The sequence below is a fragment of the Bufo gargarizans genome, chromosome 3 (assembly GCF_014858855.1).
Source record: "Bufo gargarizans isolate SCDJY-AF-19 chromosome 3, ASM1485885v1, whole genome shotgun sequence".
NCBI classification, from domain to species: domain Eukaryota; kingdom Metazoa; phylum Chordata; class Amphibia; order Anura; family Bufonidae; genus Bufo; species Bufo gargarizans.
In genome coordinates, this window is record NC_058082.1 from 64,124,335 (window position 1) to 64,144,784 (window position 20,450).

General features: G+C 46.2%; 1 protein-coding gene across 4 annotated transcripts in view; it reads right to left on the reverse strand.

Moving 5' to 3' along the window:
• Positions 1-20,450, reverse strand: part of TFCP2 (transcription factor CP2) — a 70,717-nt gene that overhangs the window by 34,013 nt on the left and 16,254 nt on the right. For all 4 annotated transcript variants that reach the window (XM_044284680.1, XM_044284679.1, XM_044284678.1 and 1 more), the window contains exons 2-6: positions 18,220-18,371; positions 16,071-16,147; positions 15,728-15,833; positions 9,738-9,844; positions 6,568-6,720 (exon numbers count right to left, since the gene is read on the reverse strand). In XM_044284680.1, the coding sequence (XP_044140615.1) occupies positions 6,568-6,720; positions 9,738-9,844; positions 15,728-15,833; positions 16,071-16,147; positions 18,220-18,371 (595 nt within the window). The remainder of the gene's footprint in view (positions 1-6,567; positions 6,721-9,737; positions 9,845-15,727; positions 15,834-16,070; positions 16,148-18,219; positions 18,372-20,450) is intronic.

Sequence of the window (20,450 nt, forward strand, 5' to 3'; positions counted from 1 at the left end):
TTTAATGAAAAATGAAATTATCTTGAAAATTAAATAATCCAGAGTATATATAATGATGGGGGTCTGTGCACTGACTTTTGTTAAGGTTTTAGGTATTTTTATTACTCATTTGCCGGCGCCACATAGGAAACGGTGAAGCAGCTGAACGGTTAAACCATTTCCAAAGCAGGTTCACGGTTCAATGTTATGATCTCTAAAGCAGCTAAGAGAACACACATGCTGTAGGTTAATAACTGCAGGCATGCTTAATGAATTTGTCAAGGAACTGCTAACATTGTCCTTGACCCAAGGTCACTGAAGCCCTCAGGGACAGAAATATCTTGGTCACAATCTTAAGACAAACATGAAAAAAGTTCTTAAAGCAACAAGGGGGTCATTTATTAAGACTGCGTTTTTTAGACGCTGGTCTTATGGTCTTAATCCCCCCTATATATGGTGTTGGATCCAGCAAAGTTATAAAAGAGGTGCCGGCCTCACCCCCGAGTCTAAATGTAAGGCAGCTTCCTTGCTGGCTTACATTTAGACCAAATGCTGAATGAAACGGGCCTGAAATACTCCTAATATAGGCATATTTCAGAATAATAAATGACCCCCAAATATTTGTATTAGGCATACAGCCTTCCTGCGAGTCTGAAGTGAAGAAACAGCCAACTACTTAAAGAGAAGGGGTCCTCAATATTTTTTTTTGCCAGTTAAAACCAGATCATAACACATATCCTTTGTTTCCAATCTGTTTCATTTTCTGATTGCATATGTATTTATTCTTTTTCCTGAACATAATTATGGGGGCGGCCATCTCGCCCGAGTTGTTTTCAACAGCATTTAGAAAGCACCGAGATCCGGTCAGGGCTCTCACACGCGGTCCAAAACAGTTTTTGCCCTAATGCATTCTGAATGGAAAAGGATCCGCTCAGAATGAATCAGTTCAGTCTCCATTCCGCTTTGGAGACGGGCACCACAATGCTGCTTGCAGCGTTTTGGGGTCCGTCTGACGAAACCGAGCCAAACTAATCCATTTTCACTGACAATAGAAAATGGATCTGTCCTCCATTGACTTTCAATGGTGTTCAAGACGGATCCGTTTTATCCCCATACATTCTGAATGGAGAGCATTCCGTTCAGGATGTCTTCAGTTCAGTCTTTTTGACTGATCAGGACAGAGATAAACCCGTAGCATGCTGCAGTTTTATCTCTGGCCAAAAAAGCTGAACACTTGCCCGAATGCCGGATCCGTCCTTACGCTCTGCGCAAAAAAAAGGTGAAAAAAAAATAAACGACGGATCCGTTTTTCCAGATGATGCCGTAAAGACGGATCCAGCATTTCAATGCATTTGTAAGACGGATTAGGATCCCGATCAGTCTTACAAATGGCATCAGTTGGCTTACGTTTTGACAGATCCGAGAGGCAGTTCCGGCGACAGAACTGCTTGCCGGATCACTCTGCCGTAAGTATGAAAGTACCCTAACCGTCATACGGTATATTGTTTTTAAGTTGGTAGGTTTATTAGAGCTAGGTATGTATCACAAGATCTGTAAATACCCGATAATTAACAGCTTTCATTAAAGGGGTTATCCCATTTTAGACAATGGGGGCATATCGCTAGGATATGCCCCCATTGTCTGATAGGTGCGGGTCCTACCTCTGGGACCCGCACCTACAAGGAGAACAGAGCGGAGAAACTTGGAGGGCACACTGCGGATGCGCAGCCACCCTCCATTCATTTCTATGGAGCTGCCGAAAATAGCCGAGCGCTGGCTCGGCCATTTCCGTCGGCCCTATAGAAATGAATGGGAGCAGTGGCCGCGCATGCACGGTGCACTCCCATTCACTTCAATGGGAGAGGCGGGGAGCTGTGCCTGGTGGTGGACGGACCCCAGGGAAACCCGAGGTCCTCCAGCCACAACTCTCTGCGGCTCCGTTCTCCTTGTAGGTGAGGGTCCCAGAGTTGGGACCCGCACCTATCAGACAATGGGTGCATATCCTAGCCATATGCCCTCATTGTCTAAGATGGGATAACCCCTTTAATGTCCCATGTCCCTATCCATTGCTCCCTTACAAGACTGTTGCTATGACTTGTCTGCCTTCTCTTTAGGATAGAACAGAAGACAGAGGGGCAGGTCCTCCACATTGCACTGGCTGCATTAGGCTTCAGAGTGCGGAGGCGTGTCTCTCAGTAATCCAATCTGATTGGCTGGCAGGAAGCTGCTGGCTACAGCAAGTGTGTATGTGACCTGAGGGAAGGCAGTTTTGGCCTCAGAGAACTGGCAGAGGAGCCATCTTGAGATGATCCTCATTCTAAGGTTTAAAACAGCAGTAACTAAGGGGAAAAAAAAAATCAAGGAAAACAGTGGTATGTGAAGGAATTAAAGAGTGCTTTATGTAGAATGCTGCAGCAGCAGTACGAATATGCTAAAATAAGTTTTTTGATGAAAACATGACTGTTACACTTTAAAGGAGAAGAGTCCTAATGACGCAGGATATAAAAAGTTATAATTAATCATTCTGGAAAGGGCTCTGCCTAGTCTGCGTGGTCCTGTTACTAACTTCCATAAGTGACGGCCTGCAGTCTGCAGAAGCCCTCGCCCTCCACAGAATATAATGTGAAAATACCCATCTCCATAGAGAATGCCTCTCATCAAGCCTGCTTGGCCAGTCAGAAGGTGGGCGCGCAGCTGGCTTTTCCCAGCGCTTTAGTGAACAGTGTGTAGTTTACAAGCTTTGGCTACTGCTTTACTAATAGATAGACATTTTATTAAATGGAATCTGTCACTTGGAAAACACACATTAAACCAACCATAGTACCTTAAAGTATCCCCCAGTGTGCTGCTAATCATGATTTTCTCTCCTCATTCTGTCTCCTTCATTTTTCAGACTGCGCCGTTCAGTTCCATTGCACTCTCGCCTGGCCGTTGCTTCTAGTCTTTAGTGTAATCACTGGCTTGCGTTCTGATCACGCTCACGCTAAAGACGAGAAGCAACGGCGGGGCGCAAGCGCGATGGAACTGAACGGCGCATGCGCAGCCTGCAAAATGAAGGCAGTGAGTGAGGGAGCCGGGATCGCGCTGCAACAGGCAGCGCACGGCACATGCGCGAGAAGATCGCGGTCCCAGCATCACGGCAAGATGTCCATCACAATGTAGAGAGGAGGGGTAAGGGGCGGGGTTATCGTGCCTTGAAGCAAGGAGGCCGCTGCCCCCTTGACTTCAAGCCTGACTTGGAGAAGGCGCCAACAAACATGAAAACTGTGATTTTAACAAATATGAGGAAAGAAAATCATGATTAGCAACACACTGGGGGATACTTTAAGGTACTGTGGTTGGTTTAATATGCGTTTTCCAGGTGACAGGTTCCCTTTACGTTCAATTAGAAACGCCTACATTCTTATAACCTTTCCTATGGCATCAAAGAAAATGTATTGCAGAAGCCACAACATGACCTAAGGCTGGGGTTTATTTTATGGGTACCATTATGTACTTTCAGGAACAGATCTGAACGCTGTAAACCATGCAGCCCGTAGTGGATTTGTTGCAGAAAGTACAGTGCAATGCTAGTGAATGGAGTTCTGCCAAAACCTCAATCACACACAGTGTATTCTTCCTATGGAGATTCAAGGGCATGCTCAAGATGGTCACACAGTTTATAAACTCTCCTTTACCAAGCGTGCATGTGTTCTGAATGAAGAGAGGGGAGTACGCAGCTGGCAGACTCCTCTAGTGGGGGCTTATCTCAGAGTACAAAAAGATCTGGGGTGTCAATACCAAACTGCTCAATTCTCATCTTGGACCCTCTGCCACATCACATTCTCACGGCCACAGCTCAATATGTTGCTGATTTTCCATGAGTTTAACCCTCTGCAAGGCAACTCTACAGTGAACATCAGGACAAAATCTGCATGCAACACGGAGCCTTAAGGTGGATTTACACAAGGAGATATTCAGGCAGATTATCGTGAACCTTCAGTCCCGACAAACTGCCCGTGTAAAAGGTGCCGCTGGTCACCGGATAAACCGCCATTCATGTAGGTACCTAAATTATAATTTGTGGGCAGGAGATCATGCAGTCTAAACAGCAATCTGCTGCCCAGAAACACAGCTGTAAGAGGACGAGGGACCGTAATACCCATCCCTCACCCCAAGACCGAATGCACACGGCCGTGAGCGGTCAGTGGTATCCCAGCCTGGCATCCCGCTGACAGCAGGAGCGCACGGCGTCATTGGTTGCTATGACGCCGTGCGCTTCATGCCACCGCTTCACTACAGTAATACACTGGTATAGATCATACGAGTGTATTACTGTAGTGCAGCGGCGGCATGAAGCCCACGGCATCATAGCAACCAGACACCGTGCGCTCCTGCTGTCAGCAGGAATCCAGGCCGGCATACCACTGACCGCTTCGGCCTAATACTGTGAAGGACATCACAGCTTGTAAATGCCTCGGTCTCCTCCACTTAACGAGCAGCCGACTGTCGGGAAGTAATGCTTCCTTTCTGACAATCGCCTTTAGCTTCTCATTAATGCTGGGTGGTAGTGTCTTCGATTCTTTTTATAGCAATGTGAAGTCAAGGTAGGATCTTCACCAATTGAAAATGAAAAATTGGACCTGTTTATACTAAACCTAACACGGCAAGCCACCGCTGCTACCGCAACAGCATAAAATGAAGAGACGATGATAAGACGACCTCCTGTTACACATTCCTGTACAATGCCTTTGTTCCAAATATTTGGTGCAAAAGAGTCAACCTACTAGAGCCAAGAGCAGCTAAAGGTTCACAACTGGAGAAATTCCATTTATATTTAAATAGAGGAAAACCACCTGAGGCATAAAAACCTGACGTCTGGCACGAAAAGAGAGTCTTTGTAGCAGAATAGCAGTCAAACCAGTTGTGGCCATGTAGATGGCTGAGATTCCCAGAATGAGCCATTGTGTGCTTCTAACCTAGGGTACTCTCACACTAGCGTTATTCTTTTCAGATATTGAAATCCGGTAAAGAGTCTCAATACCGGAAAAAAAAACGCATCAGTTTGAATGGAAAGCAATCCGTTCAGAATGTCTTGCGATCAGCTTGCTGCACCTGCCATTAATTTCCATAGTGATGTATTAATGCCGGATCCGGTACCAAGTGTTGCCGCGTCACCGGATCCGGTTTTCTAGTCTGCGTTGGGATATAGGAGGAGCTAGTTTTGCTTTTGATCTTTGAAAAAATTTAAATACCGGATCCGTTATTCCGTTTGACACCGGAAAACAACGGATGAGACAGATCCGGTATATCACCGGATCCATCTAACGGATCTGGAAAAAAATAATAATACCCGTTTGCATACAGTTTGCCAACGGAATTGCCTGCCGGATTATAACAACGCTAGTGTGAAAGTAGCCTTACCTAGATGATAATGGAGCCAATAAAGGATAAATGGTTAGGTAAATATCAAATTTGTTTTGTACAGAAATACGCAGGTTTACTTTGTAATGGTGAGGATCCGAACCAAGAATTCCCCCAAACCCTAGCTTAAACCAGAGACTGTGCAGCACGAGAGATGAATGTAAAATGTATATCTTCTGCATGTTAACGGTTTTCAAAATTGGTCTCGTCGAAAGTACTATTTTGCTTACAGTAGATCTGTCAGCTCCCCTATGCTGCCTTATCCAAGGACAGCGCAGGAAAGATGGGGGAGGGTTCCAGAGTTAAGCAAGAATCTTCATGTAAAAAACTGTTAAAATGCTAGAAAGGAACCTTTATTCTCTGCCCAAAAAGATAGTGACTGACAGCTGTCAATCATCTGCCTTAACCACAGGCAACATGCCGTACTGTAACTGTAAACTGTTGGTGCACTGTGAATGTATGGATCAGGCTCACCTAGCAGGTGCTAGCTGTTACACCTGACTGCAATGACCAGGTTCGGAGGGAACGCCGATCCTGGCCATTTAACATGAGATACCAGGGTCGATAGGGACCATGACACCTGAGCACTTAGAGGGGAGCCGTCCCCCTCTGTCCTCCAACATCCAGTATGGATGTACCCTTTAAGATGTTACCCCACGATTAACGTAAAAAAAAAAAAAACTAGAGATAATATAGTACGTGCTGGCAGCTCATGGGGGATGTTCTTAGAGGGCGTGTCCTGTAACAGTCACAGCTTCTAACAGTATATAGTGCAGTTGGAAGATGGAACTGAGCATGTGCGACCACCTTTGCTAGACAAATATGTGGAAAAGAACAAACAGAACGTAGTGCTATACATTTTATCGAATAATTTAGTGGCTATAACAACATTTTTAATTGCATGCAGTTACAAAAGATTCAGGTGCCGGTTTAAAAAATAAAAATGTAGAATATTTTGTGGACCAACCCCTTTAAAGACCATAAAAAAATAAAAATAAAAAAACACGAGAATAAGACACTTGAAAAGTATAAACCTGCCTCATTATAATAATGCAGAACTGCATAATTGATCCACACAGATGCAGATTTTTGCCCACTGTTGTCATTTAAATGTCCTAACACGAATTATACCAAAGAGGTGTAAATGTTGTGTACAGCAGCTGCAAGCTCCAAAACCCAACATACCTTGAACACTTTAATCTGACAGCTGGCAGAGTGCAGCTGCTCCGTATACTCTCCACTCTCATTCTCTTTGAAGGTATCAATTTGGATTCGGAAAGGTACACCTTTCTCACCCCCGTGCTTCCTCATTGTAAATTCTGTACTAATGCAATGAACCTAACAATAGAAAACACAGACATTACTAAAACACCTCATTATCCTGAATGGATACAATACACAGTAAGTCAGTATTGCCCGCAGTTACAAATCAGATCGTTTCCTTCGAGAAACAAAATGGATGACCCCTAATATTGCCAAAACGGAAGCAACGAAATTGATACTAGATGCAATAGATCAGGGATGGTCAACCTGAGGCTCTCCAGCTGTTGAAAAACTACAACTCCCAGCATGATCGCGATGCCTACAGCAGAGCATGGTGGGAGTTGTAGTTTTACAACAGCTGGAGAACCGCAGGTTGGTCATCCCTGCAATAAATGAAGAAAGTCCAGCTTCTACATGGTCTTGACTCTCATTTCTAGAGGTGGTTATACACTTTCAATAGCTTCTTTTCTAAATAATTATATCCCCTATGCAAAAACTAAATTTTGGAGCATTTTATTCATATAACTATATTAGACCGTTCCTCAGTTATTGCTACTAACAGTTTAATAATCTACAACTGGTTTTGTACTGGCTCTGCACGCACTCACACTGTCCATTCAGTGCAGGGACGCCTCCTGGCATAACACAACCAGTTTCAGATTTATTAATAAGCTCCAAGAGACAATAACTGAGGAACAGAACACCAAGTTGTATGAAGAGATGCCCCAAAGTCATTACGGGATGGGGAATACAATTATTTAAATAGACATGTCAAGAGAGGTGACAGGACCTTTTTAAAGGGAACCTGTCAGAAGACTGACCATAACATATTTAAAGGGAATCTGTCACCAGTTTTCTGCTGCTAGGTTCTAACCGCTCATTGCAATTGACAATATATGGCTAAAAATGAGACTTTGCCCAATATATTCTTATATCAAGAACATACCAGAGCCTGCGCACCTCGCCAAGGTCTCTTATAGTGGCAATTTGCAGTCCCCAAAGCACAGGCATCGTTCATGCGGCGGCTGTAACAAATCCGTCCGAACCGCAAAAAAATTGGCATGGACAGAAACACCATGGAGGCACTGCGTAGTGCTTCCGTTCCGCATATCCGCGATAGAGGACCCATTCAAGTGAACAGGTCCACATCAGTGATGTAGAGTGCACACGGCCCCCAATGTTTGTGTGCAAGAGGCTTTTTTTTTTTTTTTACACTAACTTTTAGCCCCCTTAGGGACTAGAACCCTTGTCTATCAGGGTGAATAGGACTTCACACTGTCCCTGCTGCTCTGTGCACACAGCAGCATAGCGCTTACTATGGCAGCCAGGGCTTCAGTAGCGTCCTGGCTGCCATGGTAACCGATCGGAGCCCCAGCATTACACTGCTTGGACTCCGATCGTTGGAGGAGGGGATCCTGTGGCCACTGCCACCAATGATTAATACCGACGGGGGTGGGGGGCGCACTGCGCCACCAATGTTGTTAATACTGGGGTGGGGGTGGAGGTGGGGGGCCGCGGGCGCACTGCGCCACCAATGTTGTCAATACTGGGGTGGGGGGCCGCGGGCACACTGCGCCACCAATGAAAATAAATCTCATTCATTCATATACAGGAGGCGGGAGCTGGCTGCAGAATCACATAGCCGGCTCCCGACCTCTATGAGTGGTAGCTGCGATCCGCGGCACCTGAGGGGTTAACTACCGTAGATCGCAGCTACTGCTTATAGAGGCCGGGAGCCGGCTATGTCATTCTGCAGCCAGCTCGCGCCTCCTGTATATAAATGAATGAGAGACTTATCTTCATTGGTGGCGCAGTGGCCATAGCTCCTCCCGTCCTCTTGTTCCCTGTCCTCCCATTGGCTGCAGCAGCAGCAGCAGCACAGGTGGGGAGGGAGACACTGCTTCCTTCTCCCCTGTGCTGCAGAGGGAACACGGAGAGCGCTGTCAACAGCGCGATCTGTGTTCCCAATAAGTTATCGGAATATCAGCAAAATAAATGCCGATACCGATAACAGTTAAAATCCTCAATATCGGCCGATAATCGGTCGATCCTTAATGGTTAGTTTAGATGTTTTATTCTAGTGAAAGGTCCTCTTAAATTCTCCAGCCATCTCCCAGAAATGACCTCAAATGTGCAGGGGTCAAACAAAACCGGTTTGGGGTGTGTGAAAAGAAACACTAAATTTGCCTATGACGTATAACAGAAGATTAATGCTCTCCTCTTATGCTGGAACTGACTGTGAAAATGGGCACAGATTCCCTAATCTAAAGGGAACTAAACCTGCTCTAGTGAGAAGATCCATCTAAACAACTGTAAAGGCTGTATTACAGCTGCCGACGAGCGACTATTTTGCAGTGTAATACTAACAATTGCCTGATGAAAGAGCAATTCTGATTTTTAAGCACGTGATGTCTAATAACGATCTGCCCCCAGCAAACTACTAGACAGCATGGGGACGAGCGATGGCACAGAGATATCGCTCCTCCCCACGCTGCGGAGGAGATCACTGCATGTAATACCAGCGGTTTCCCTCCAGACACTAGCTTACTCCATCGGCCAGTATAATACAGGCTTAAAGAGGACCTGTCACCGCTCCTGACATGCCTGTTATAATAGCTTCATGCATTCCCCATGTAATAACAATTCTGGAGCATCTATTCTTATGCCTGTATGCTGTACCATTCCTTTACTATTTCTACTAGAAGTTATGAATGAATTGCTAGCAGTCTGCAGTCACAGCCAGGGCACCCAAAATCCTGAGAATGGAGGTCCCGTTCCCCCTTTCTGATGGATCGGCAGGTCGGCTATACTCCCTGCCGCTCCAATTATTCTCTATGGAACAGTCAGAGATAGAGCGCTGTAAGCTGCTTTCTTAGGCGGTTCCAAACAAAATGAATTTAGCAGCAGGGCACAGCCCCGACCCGCCGATCCATCAGAACAGGGGAATGGGACCTCTATTCTCAGTGGGTAGCCCAGCGGTCAGACCACCCACCATCAGTGTGGACAGGACAGAAGTTTTAAACTTGGCACAACCCCTTTAAGTACTAATGAAGCGAGATGTGTATCCGCCACTAACAGAAGAATCTGCTTACTTGTATAAAGACAGATGTTCTCTTGGAAGGATCCCAGAGAAATTCAACAGTGTTCAGCTGCGTTGGATTCGCCCTTGGGTCAATAATACCCACAGACATGGGGACATCTAGAAGAGGAGAGGGGGGATAATACCTTTAAACAGAACAGGTAAAAATAAATACTAGCTTTAGGAGACCAGGCGCCAATCTTGAGATCGGAACGGGTCCCACAGGTGGAAACTACACTTATCTGTACGGCATATTCACAGAATGTGCCATAAATGTCCAGATGAGTATTACCCCTTTAAAATTGTGCTCATATATGCATCAGAGGCTCCATTGCAGGTTGTAGTGCATTTCATGGCACAGCATGCAGTGCTATTCTTAATCATCAAACCTATGGACACCACCACAAGTCAAAAGGGTCTATCACACAACGAATCAGGCACCATGTTGTGGTCTCCAGGACACAGATGAGAACAGTCTTACGGTAAGCTTAGACATGGCTGGGTCTGCACTGCAAATCTGCAGCAAATTGCAGTACAATTCATATAGGTGGGTTTTGAAAGCGCTTTCCGCAAGTAGTAGGAATATTCCGCGTGGAAAAATTAGTATGCCCCTAAAATCTATAGGGGTAAACACTTCATCACAATTTGCAACAAAATCTCTATGCCACCCACAAACTGTGCTGCAGAATTGTTTTGGATGTATCATGGAAGTATTACACCGTGTCTACCTTTACCTCTAGACTACCTACACACACCTTACATATTTGAATGCGAAAACCCACATGAAATCCACAGCAAAACAGCATTAAAAAAAAAGAATTAGAGATATATCTCTATCTCTATCTCTATCTCTATCTCTATCTCTATCTCTATCTCTATCTCTATCTCTATCTCTATCTCTATCTCTATCTCTATCTCTATCTCTATCTCTATCTCTATCTCTATCTCTATCTCTATCTCTATCTCTATCTCTATCTCTATCTCTATCTCTATCTCTATCTCTATCTCTATCTCTATCTCTATCTCTATCTCTATCTCTATCTCTATCTCTATCTCTATCTCTATCTCTATCTCTATATATATATAGAGATCTCTCTCTCTCTCTCTCTCTCTCTATATATCTCTCTCTATATATATCTCTCTCTATATATATATATATCTCTCTCTCTATATATATATATATCTCTCTATATATATATATATCTCTCTATATATATAATCTATATATCAATATCTATATATCAATATCTATATATCAATATCTATATATCAATATCTATATATCAATATCTATCTATTTTGGGGCCTTACTATGTGGTGGATTTTCTGTTCGTGTTAACAACCCTGTTGAAGTCTAAGGCCTCTTTCACACGGGCGTCATGTTTTTTGCCCGGATAAGAGGCGGGTGCGTTGCGGGAAAATGCGCGATTTTTCCGCGCGAGTGCAAAACATTGTCATGCGTTTTGCACTTGCGTGAGAAAAATCGCGCATGTTTGGTACCCAGACCCGAACTTCTTCACAGAAGTTCGGGCTTGGGATTGATGTTCTGAAGATTGTATTATTTTCCCTTATAACATGGTTATAAAGGGAAAATAATAGCATTCTGAATACAGAATGCTTAGTATAATAGTGCTGGAAGGGTTAAAAATAATAAAAAAGTTAACTCACCTTCTCTTGTTCGCGCAGATGCCGGTCTGTTCTTTAGCTGTGGACTGAATGACCTGAGGTGACGTCAGATCACATGCTCCAATCACATGGTCCATCACCGTGGTGATGGAGCATGTGATCTGACGTCATCAAAGGTCCTTTAGCCCACAGATAAAGAACAGACCGGCATCTGCGCTAACAAGAGGAGAAGGTGAGTTAACTTTTTTATTATTTTTAACCCCTCCAGCCCTATTATACTAAGCATTCTGTATTCAGAATGCTATTATTTTCCCTTATAACCATGTTATAAGGGAAAATAATACAGTGAATAGACTGTCACCTAGAACCCATGCGTGAAAATCGCACCGATTTTCACGCAACCCCATTCATTTCTATAGGGCCTGCGTTACGTGAAAAACGCACAAAGAGGAGCATGCTGCGATTTTCACGCAACGCACAAGTGATGCGTGAAAATCACCGCTCGTGTGCACAGTCTCATAGAAATGAATGGGTCAGGATTCAGTGCGGGTGCAGTGCGTTCACCGCACGCATCGCACCCGCACGGAAAACTCGCCCGTGTGAAAGGGGCCTAAGGGGAAAAATTGGATTTTTTGTACTCCCCATAAAATACTTTTCTCGTAGTAGGCATTGGGGGACACAGCACCATGGGTATATGCCCAGCTGCCACTAGGAGGCTGACACTAGAAACAAAAAAAACAAAAACAAAAAAAGTGTTGGCTCCACCCAGGTGGGCTATACCCCTCTGCCAGAGCAGAGAGAGATCAGTCGGTACAAAAGCAGTAGGAATGTCACACCTGAACCAAAAAAAAACTGAAAGCCAACAAGTCTTCAACTGGGGAAACCCGACAACCAAACTAGGCAAAAGCCGGGACCTCAAACAAGAAAAGAAACTCAAGAAGGAGGGGGGGGGGGGGGGATCCGTGTCCCCCAATGCCTACTACGAGAAAAGGATTTTATGGCGAGTACAAAAAATCCGATTTTCTTGTGCATGGCATTGGGGGACCACAGCACCATGGGACGTCCAAAAGCAGTCCCCCGAGGAAGGGAAGAAAAAAAGCGCCATGCCACTAATCTAAAGCACAGCTGCTTGCAAGAACCTTGCGTCCCAGACTGGCATCAGCAGAAGCCAAGGAATGAATATAGTAGAACTTAGAAAAAGTGTGAACCGACGCCCAGGCAGACCTGGGAAGCTGATGCCTGATGACGCACCGCCCAAGAAGCCCCAACCGCCCTAGTTGAATGTGCGGTCAACCTGGAAGGGGGAGCCCGGCCCTTCGCGACATAGGCCTCCTTGACGGCCGACCGAACCCAGCAAGAAATGGTGGCCTTGGAGGCAGGCAAACCTTTACGAGGACCCGCCGGGACCACAAAAAGAGAGTCCGAACGACGGAAGGGTTCCATGAGGCGAAGATACAGGCGAAGAGCCTGAACCACATCCAGGCAATGGAGGGATTTTTCCCTAGAGTGAGAAGGATTGGGGGAGAAGGAAGGACGGACGATCTCCTCATTAATATGAAATGAGGAAACCACCTTCGGGAGGAGAAAGGAGGGAACAGGACGCAAAACCACCTTGTCCTGATTGAACACCAGGAAAGGCGAACGTCAAGAAAACGCCGCAAGTTCGGAAACCCGGCGAATGGAGGTGACAGCCACGAGACAAACGACAGAGAGATCTCTGCCAAGTGCTCGAAGGGCGATGACTGAAGGGCGTCCAGGATGAGATTCAGGTCCCATGGCTCCACCGGAAAGCGAAAGGGAGGGGCTCAGCGCGCAACACCCTGGAGAAAAGTCCTAACCTGGACGCTGGAAGAGGACCGAAATCTGGCCCCTGAGAGGAGCCAGGCAAAGACATTTATCAAATCCGGCCTGAAGGAAAGCCAGAATGTTAGGGACTGAGAAACGGAGAGGGCGAAAACTACCAGATTCGCACCAGGCAAAATACGCTCTCCAGGTCCGATAGTAAATGGGGCTTGCGAGCGTGAAGCATCGTCCGGATGACTGATTCCGAGAGACCACGGGACTTCAGGACTGCGGTCTCAACAGCCACGCCGTCAAACGAAGCTGAGGTACATTCGTGTGGAACAGAGGGCCCTGTGAAAGGAGATCGTGGCGCGAAGGAAGTCGCCACAGAACGTCGGCGAGCAAAAACACCAGATCAGAGTACCACGCCCTGCGGGGCCAATCCGGAGCCACCAGGATCGCCGGAACTCGGGCTGCCTTGAGACGCTTGAGCACTCGGGGAAGGAGAGGAATGGGGGGAAAAAGATACAGAAGGTCGAACCGAGACCAAGGCAGAACTAGGGCATCGACCGCAAGAGCCTGAGTGTCCCTGGACCACGCAAAATAGCACGGGAGCCTGCGGTTAAGGCGCGACGCGAAGAGATCCAAGTCCGGAGTTCCCCAACGGTGACAAAGTTGGAGGAACACCTCTGGGTGGAGAGACCATTCGACCGGATCGACGAGCTGACGAGCGAGAAAGTCTGCCGCCCAATTGTCGACCCCGGGAATGTGTACGGCGGAGAGGACCGGAACGTGCTTCTCCGCCCACCGCAGGATACCCTTGGTGGTTCAGATAGGCCACAGCGGTGGAATTGTCAGTCTGAACCCGGATCGGGAGACCGCAGACACAGGGAGTAAAGTGAGACAGTGCCAGGAAAATTGCCCTGAGTTCGAGTACGTTAATCTGCAGGGAAGACTCCTGAACAGACCAAAGACTCTGGACAGTGAGGGACTCGAAGACCCCCTTCCCCAACACGAGAGGCTGGCATCTGTGGTGATCACCCGCCAACTGACGGGGAAGGAAAGACCGGCCCAGGGACACCGTCCGAGGATTCAGCCCACCAGGAGAGATCCTGGCAAAGCTCGGGAGGGAGACTGGTCCGGCGATCGAGGCCTGCCGGGGACTTGTCCCACCTGGATAGGATGAACAACTGAAGGTCCCGGGAGTGGAATTGGGAAAAGAGAGGCCACCATCCTGCCCAGGATGCGCATACACATCCTGATGGTCAAGGGGAACAGGTCGCGGGGACGAGTCACCCCCGAATGAGGAGAGGCAATCTTCTCTGGGAGAAGGAACACCCGAGGAGAGTATCGAAGATCATGCCCAGAAAGGGCATCCTCCGGCATGGGACGAGAGAGGACTTGGAATGGTTTATGAGCCACCCGAATTGGGCAAGAGCCGAGAGGGTGATGCGTAGGCTGGACAGGTTTGTCCTCCAATGACAGAGCCCGGATCGGTCAGAGCCAAGAGATCAAGGAGGGGAGGGAAGAAGGAAGGAGGGAGGGATGGGGGAAATCACAGGGCCCCTGCAACAGATGGATCCCCATTTACCTTCCGAAGTCTTCAGGCACAGCAGTGACCACCCCTTGGGCGGACTCAACACGGAATTCCACTGCGGAAGCAGCTTTAAGTGGGGACTGGGTGGCTGCCAGGTACTTGAGTACGCGCCCGCAGGGGGGCAACTAAAGTGGAACACGATGGAGCCACCCCTGCAGCAGGCCGAAACCTGCAGAGAAAAAAAAAGGAAGAAAAAAAAATATATATATATATATATATATATTTTTTTTTTTTTTGCAGGATGGTCTGCGAAAAAAAGATAGGTCATGTCTGCCTCCTACGGACACTAGAACAAGACTGATCTCTCTCGGCTCTGGTAGAGGGGTATAGCCCACCTGGCTGGAGCCAACACTTTTTTTTTTTGTTTCTAGTGTCAGCCTCCTAGTGGCAGCTGGGCATATACCCATGGTGCTGTGTCCCCCAATGCCATGCAAGAGAAAAGCTATCCTTAAAGGGAACCTGTCCATCAACTTTATGAGGCCCATACCAATGGCAGCATACAGTAGTGACAGATGAGCTGATTTCAGTGGTCATTTATAAGCTAAAAGTAAGTGTTTGACGAGAACCAACATCACAATCACTGCAGACTGGGCCTGGAAGAGTCCTGCTACCTGAGAAGAGTCATGGTTGTTCATGAGCTCTCACCTTCCACCTGCTAATGATTGACCGGTTTCTACCTAGTTTTCTCCTTTTCTCTCTAGGAGAGAACTGCCAATCATCAGCAGGTGGAAGGTGAGAGCTCATGAACAACTATGACTCTTCTCAGGTAGATTTGACTTTTCAAGGCCTGGGCTGCAATGATTATGAGGCTGGTTCTCAGCAACCTCTTACTTTTAGCTCATGAGTGACACACCGCTGAAATCAGCATTTCTGCCACTACTTTATGCTGCCCTCAGTGAGGTCAACATAAAGTTGATGAGGGTGATTTAAAAAAGAAATAAAATAATACAACTTTGAGGAAAAAGTAGAGAGTTATACTTATAATGAGGTGTTCTTACCAATGTCAAGTATTCTGTCTCCAGGCCTGTTCCATCGCCAGCCTTCCAGCTGCTGGTGCTCCGAGTACTGCAGGCGTCTGTCATGAAACACCACTCTGAAGATGCTCTACAAGGGGAGACACGAGGAGACTACTTGAAGACATACAGCATCCCAAGCACTGGGCACATGCTAGTAAGAAGCACATGACATATCTATGTATCTCCACTTACTTCCCTCCAACCCTCACACATATACATGTGTAGAGGCTGAAGAGACCTCCAAGCCCATATGGAATGCCATGCCTTGGTATAAAGTGCAGGCGTGGTGGGAGTATAATATACACTATGCATTAAGGACACTTACCTTAACTAGCTTGCCAGTCAGCTCAGGCAGTTCCCCTAGTTTTCTATTGTCCAACATCCGGATTTCATAGGACTGGCCTGTGAGGAAGAATAAATGGTTTTCGATTACTTTTAGAAACCTGGTGAAAGTCTAGACACGAGTAGAAAACTGTGGATTCCGTTAAAAAGCAATGGCCACCATACTAAGAGCAAATATGGAAAACTGCCCAGGATTAATGAGCAGCTCTAGTAAAGGGAATGAAGGAAGCCACAAGACAGCTTCTAGAAACCCACTATACCTTACCACACACATACACAAGTATCGGTGAGAAATCTGACAACCCTTCAAAGGGCAGGTAGATTTTCACATGACCTCAACAATGAGGATGAAGGCCAGTGATTTGCTGCAGTGTTCACGTGAGGACAGCGCTGGAACGGTGGGCAATTCAACAGGTAATTAATACTTTAATAATTCTGGTATCTTGAAAGAGCCTCTGTCAGCATGATCAACCCTATTAAGCCAGGCATACAGCCTGGTAGGGTCGATCATACTGATTAAAAACAATACTCTTTATGACTATCCATGGTCCTGTGGCTGAGAAAAATGCATTTGTATTCAAATGGACTAACTAGAGGACCAAGGAGCTGGTCAGAGCCCTCGGAGCACCAATTTGTTATAACCTCTCAGCTTCAGACCCTGCCCTCTTTTCCTGGATTGACAGGGCAAGCTTTCTCATCTAGCCCTGTCATCTTGTGCCTGCGCTGTATCTTTCAGTCTTTGTGACCTGTCATCATGGCGGGGGAAAAAAAAGAAAGTAATATACATAATATAGGGGGAGGGGGTGCAGCTTTCAGCCCCATCGTTGCATGCAATCCAATCTGAACTTCCACATTACTTTTTTTTTTTTTTTTCACAGATTTATTTGGTGTGTAATCCACACTAACACATTTGCACCCGGCTCTGGGCTCGCACGTGCGCTAAATGTTTACATGTGGTGACATAGTGCAGCTGACTGCATAGAAGTATATCAACACCTACATGCCAGTCATGTGAAGAGGAGGATGTATGCACTGGGTGGAGGGGACAGGTAATATTTCCTACACATAATGCTTTACAGACCATGATCCCCTGGAAGGAAAGAATGTGACAGCTCCTGATGGCCGGCTCTTCCATCATAACATATGTGCACAGGAGGGAGACTGCTGGTAAGTAACTCATTTGTCAAGTCACGGAGAAACCAGTGCACAGGATCTCTGGACGGAGGAAAGCTAAAGAAAACCTAACAGTCTGTAACCGATATCTCCCACTCCCCCATAAACGAACATGTCTATCAGGCAGGAGGGGGGGGGGGATCACGGGGCAACAAAGGATTAAACTGAAAAGTCTCCTTTCCTCTGATATCTGTGGTCACGCTCCATAAAGCCTCATGGACACTACTCCTGTATATGCAAAACACAGATACCGGCTGTGTGCGTCCCACATTTTCCTGTCCTGCCCTATGTTAAAAATGCAAAACTAACAAAATTAGGACAAGTTTTATCTTTTTTGCAGGACTGAAACAGACATACAGAAGAGGACAGCACACGTTGTTTTGTTTACATTTTTGCGGCTCTATTGAAATTAACAGTTCCACATCCGATCTGTATATTCCTTAACAAAATGACCCCCTAAGTTGCTGTGAATCCCCCTCCGCAACACATGCACAAAGACACCCACTTTTTTCCCAATAAGAGGAGCAGTGACAAAAAAACAAAACAAACACTTTGTTCAAAATGTCACTTTTGCGGCTTTGTACAACAGAAAACTTTCTCCACCTTTCTTGTCAGTAGCATTTGATACAAACTGACTTACCAGAGAAAAGGAAGGGCATTCACTTGGCTGGTACTTTTATTACATTGCGTTTTTTTTCCACAGAAAAACCACACAATCGTGGTGATGTGCAGGCCCCCTGTGTGGTGGGATCCACTAATAACATCACAAGACGACACATGGCGGTATAAGGCATAGCGCAAACCTTTTTAACTAGTTGATCACACTTTACTGGTAAAGTGAACATAACTCTATAACAAGGTACGGACGACACTATAGTCCATCTGACTGAACCTGATAATAGCGAGGTCTGGTCAGCATGCAGAGAGAATGTCCAGCTACGAAAGCCCTGAAAGGTCACCTTGATTGAGATAGGTAAGGGTCTCCTCGTGAAGCTTCACAGCGGGGGAGGTAGCCGTGCACAGTACATACTGGAAAGGTAGGATCTTGTTTTCGTTTTCTGAAGGCAGACTTGATTCTTCTTGCTTGAAGATAGGCAGGGCGAGAACATCACTGGAACGAGACAATCAAGGTTTAGCAAGACAATAGCCACTGAGGAGACAAGCAAGGAGACTGCACACAAAAGTCAGGGTAAGGCTGCTTTCAACTGGCCAAATTAAAGGAGTTGTCTTATCAGACACTGGTGGCATATCGCTAGGATATGCAACCAAAGTAAGCGTGCCTCCCAGAGATTGAATGATACAACGGGCCCCCAAAGTGAATGGGGGTGCACCACGCACGCACGGCCATCCTTTATTCACTTCTATAGGAGTTCTGAAAATGGCCAAGCGCTGGCTTGGCCATCTCTGGATCTCCCATAGAAGGTGAATGGAGAGGTTGTCGAACATGCGCAGTGTTCTCGCCGTTCATGTTGTGGGTTACAGAGGTGGGACCTGCACCTATCTGACATTGGTGGAATATCCTAGCCATATGCCACCAAAGTCTAATGAGACAACTCGTTTAAGGACCAAACTGTGAACCATCCATGGGTCATCACAACTGGCGTTAATTAACTATTTGCTTCTGTGGTGCACTAACCCTGCTTCTAATGAACTGGGGACAGATTTTCTGCCCGCTGCGTATACGTTATTTATGAAGATCCCATTAAAGGGGTTATCCCATCTTAGACAATGGGGGCATATCACTAGGATATGCCCCCATTGTCTGACAGGTGCAGGTCCCACCACTGGGACCTACACCTACAAGGAGAACGGAGCCGGGGGAGAATTGTGGCCGTCCACCACTCCTCGCCTCTCCCATTGAAGTGAATGGGAGTGCACCGCGCATGCGCGGCCACCGCTCTCATTCATTTCTATGGGGCTGACGGAAAAAGCCTATTTTCGGTGGCTCCATGCTCAACTTTCTCCGCTCCGTTCTCCTTGTAGGTACAGGTTCCAGCGGTGGAACCCGCACCGATCAGACAATGGGAGCATATCCTAGCGATATGCCCCCATTGTCTAAAATGGGATAACCCCTTTAAGGTGTCTTTTGGCATGACTGATCTGTCAGCACAATATCCATCAGATGTGCAACATTATACGTAAAAAGGAACGTGTAACAGGCGCAAGGCCTTTGTGTATCTATAATAAAAAAATTAAAAAAACAACCATCATTGAGGTATAGGACATAGATTACAATAAAGAGCAATAGTAACAGACAAATGTTCCAAATATAAGCTCTATCAAGTAAAATGACACCTAGTAAACCGATCTGGCAGTAACTGAAATGATGCAGCCCACATCACCTCATGTAGAATAAACCATGCTCTGCTCTGCACTGCACTGTGCAATAGTAGTACACATTATATATGAAGAGACTTCTCACCACATAAAACGGACCATAATGTAATAAATTATATATAATTTATTAGAAATTCCTAAACATTGAAACTGCAGCACCAAGAAGAATGAGCCTTCGGTCATGTAAATTGGGGGAAATAGCAGGTGTCACCAAGATTTGCAGATGATCAAATTTTCAAGCACCTAGCTCCAATCTGTGGCATGTGTGAGGGGCATAAAAGCCATACTGAAAGCAAAGTGTTTTAGTAACATGAAACCTCAGAAATTGGATCAAGTCGTGTGGGATGTGCGTTGTGCAATGCCTCCAGTTCATCTACATGCCAGTTACTGCCACTTGTCACAAACTGAAAGGGACAGAACCCGTTAAGGCCTGTTTCACACTTGCATTTTGTTTTCCGGACAGGATCTCAAAACCGGACCAAAACGTTTCCATTTGATGTCAACACATCCGGATGCATCCGTTCCATTAGGATGCAATTATGTTACATTGAAACGGAACAAACCGGATCCGGCACTAAAATAATTTTAAGTCAATGGGTGACACATCAGGTTTTTTCGGATCCAAGAATGTTTTTTTTTAAATAAATATGGGACCTGGCATCCTTGACTTACATTGATTTTGCTGCTGGATCCGGTTTGTTCCGTTTTGCAGACCGGACACAAAACCGCAGCTTGCAGCAGAACGGAATGCATCCTTATCAGTTTTGTTCCCATTGACAATGACAGAACCATTTTGGCCCATTTCTGAGATCCCCCGCCAGATGTGAAACCGGAATACCACAACGCAAGAGTG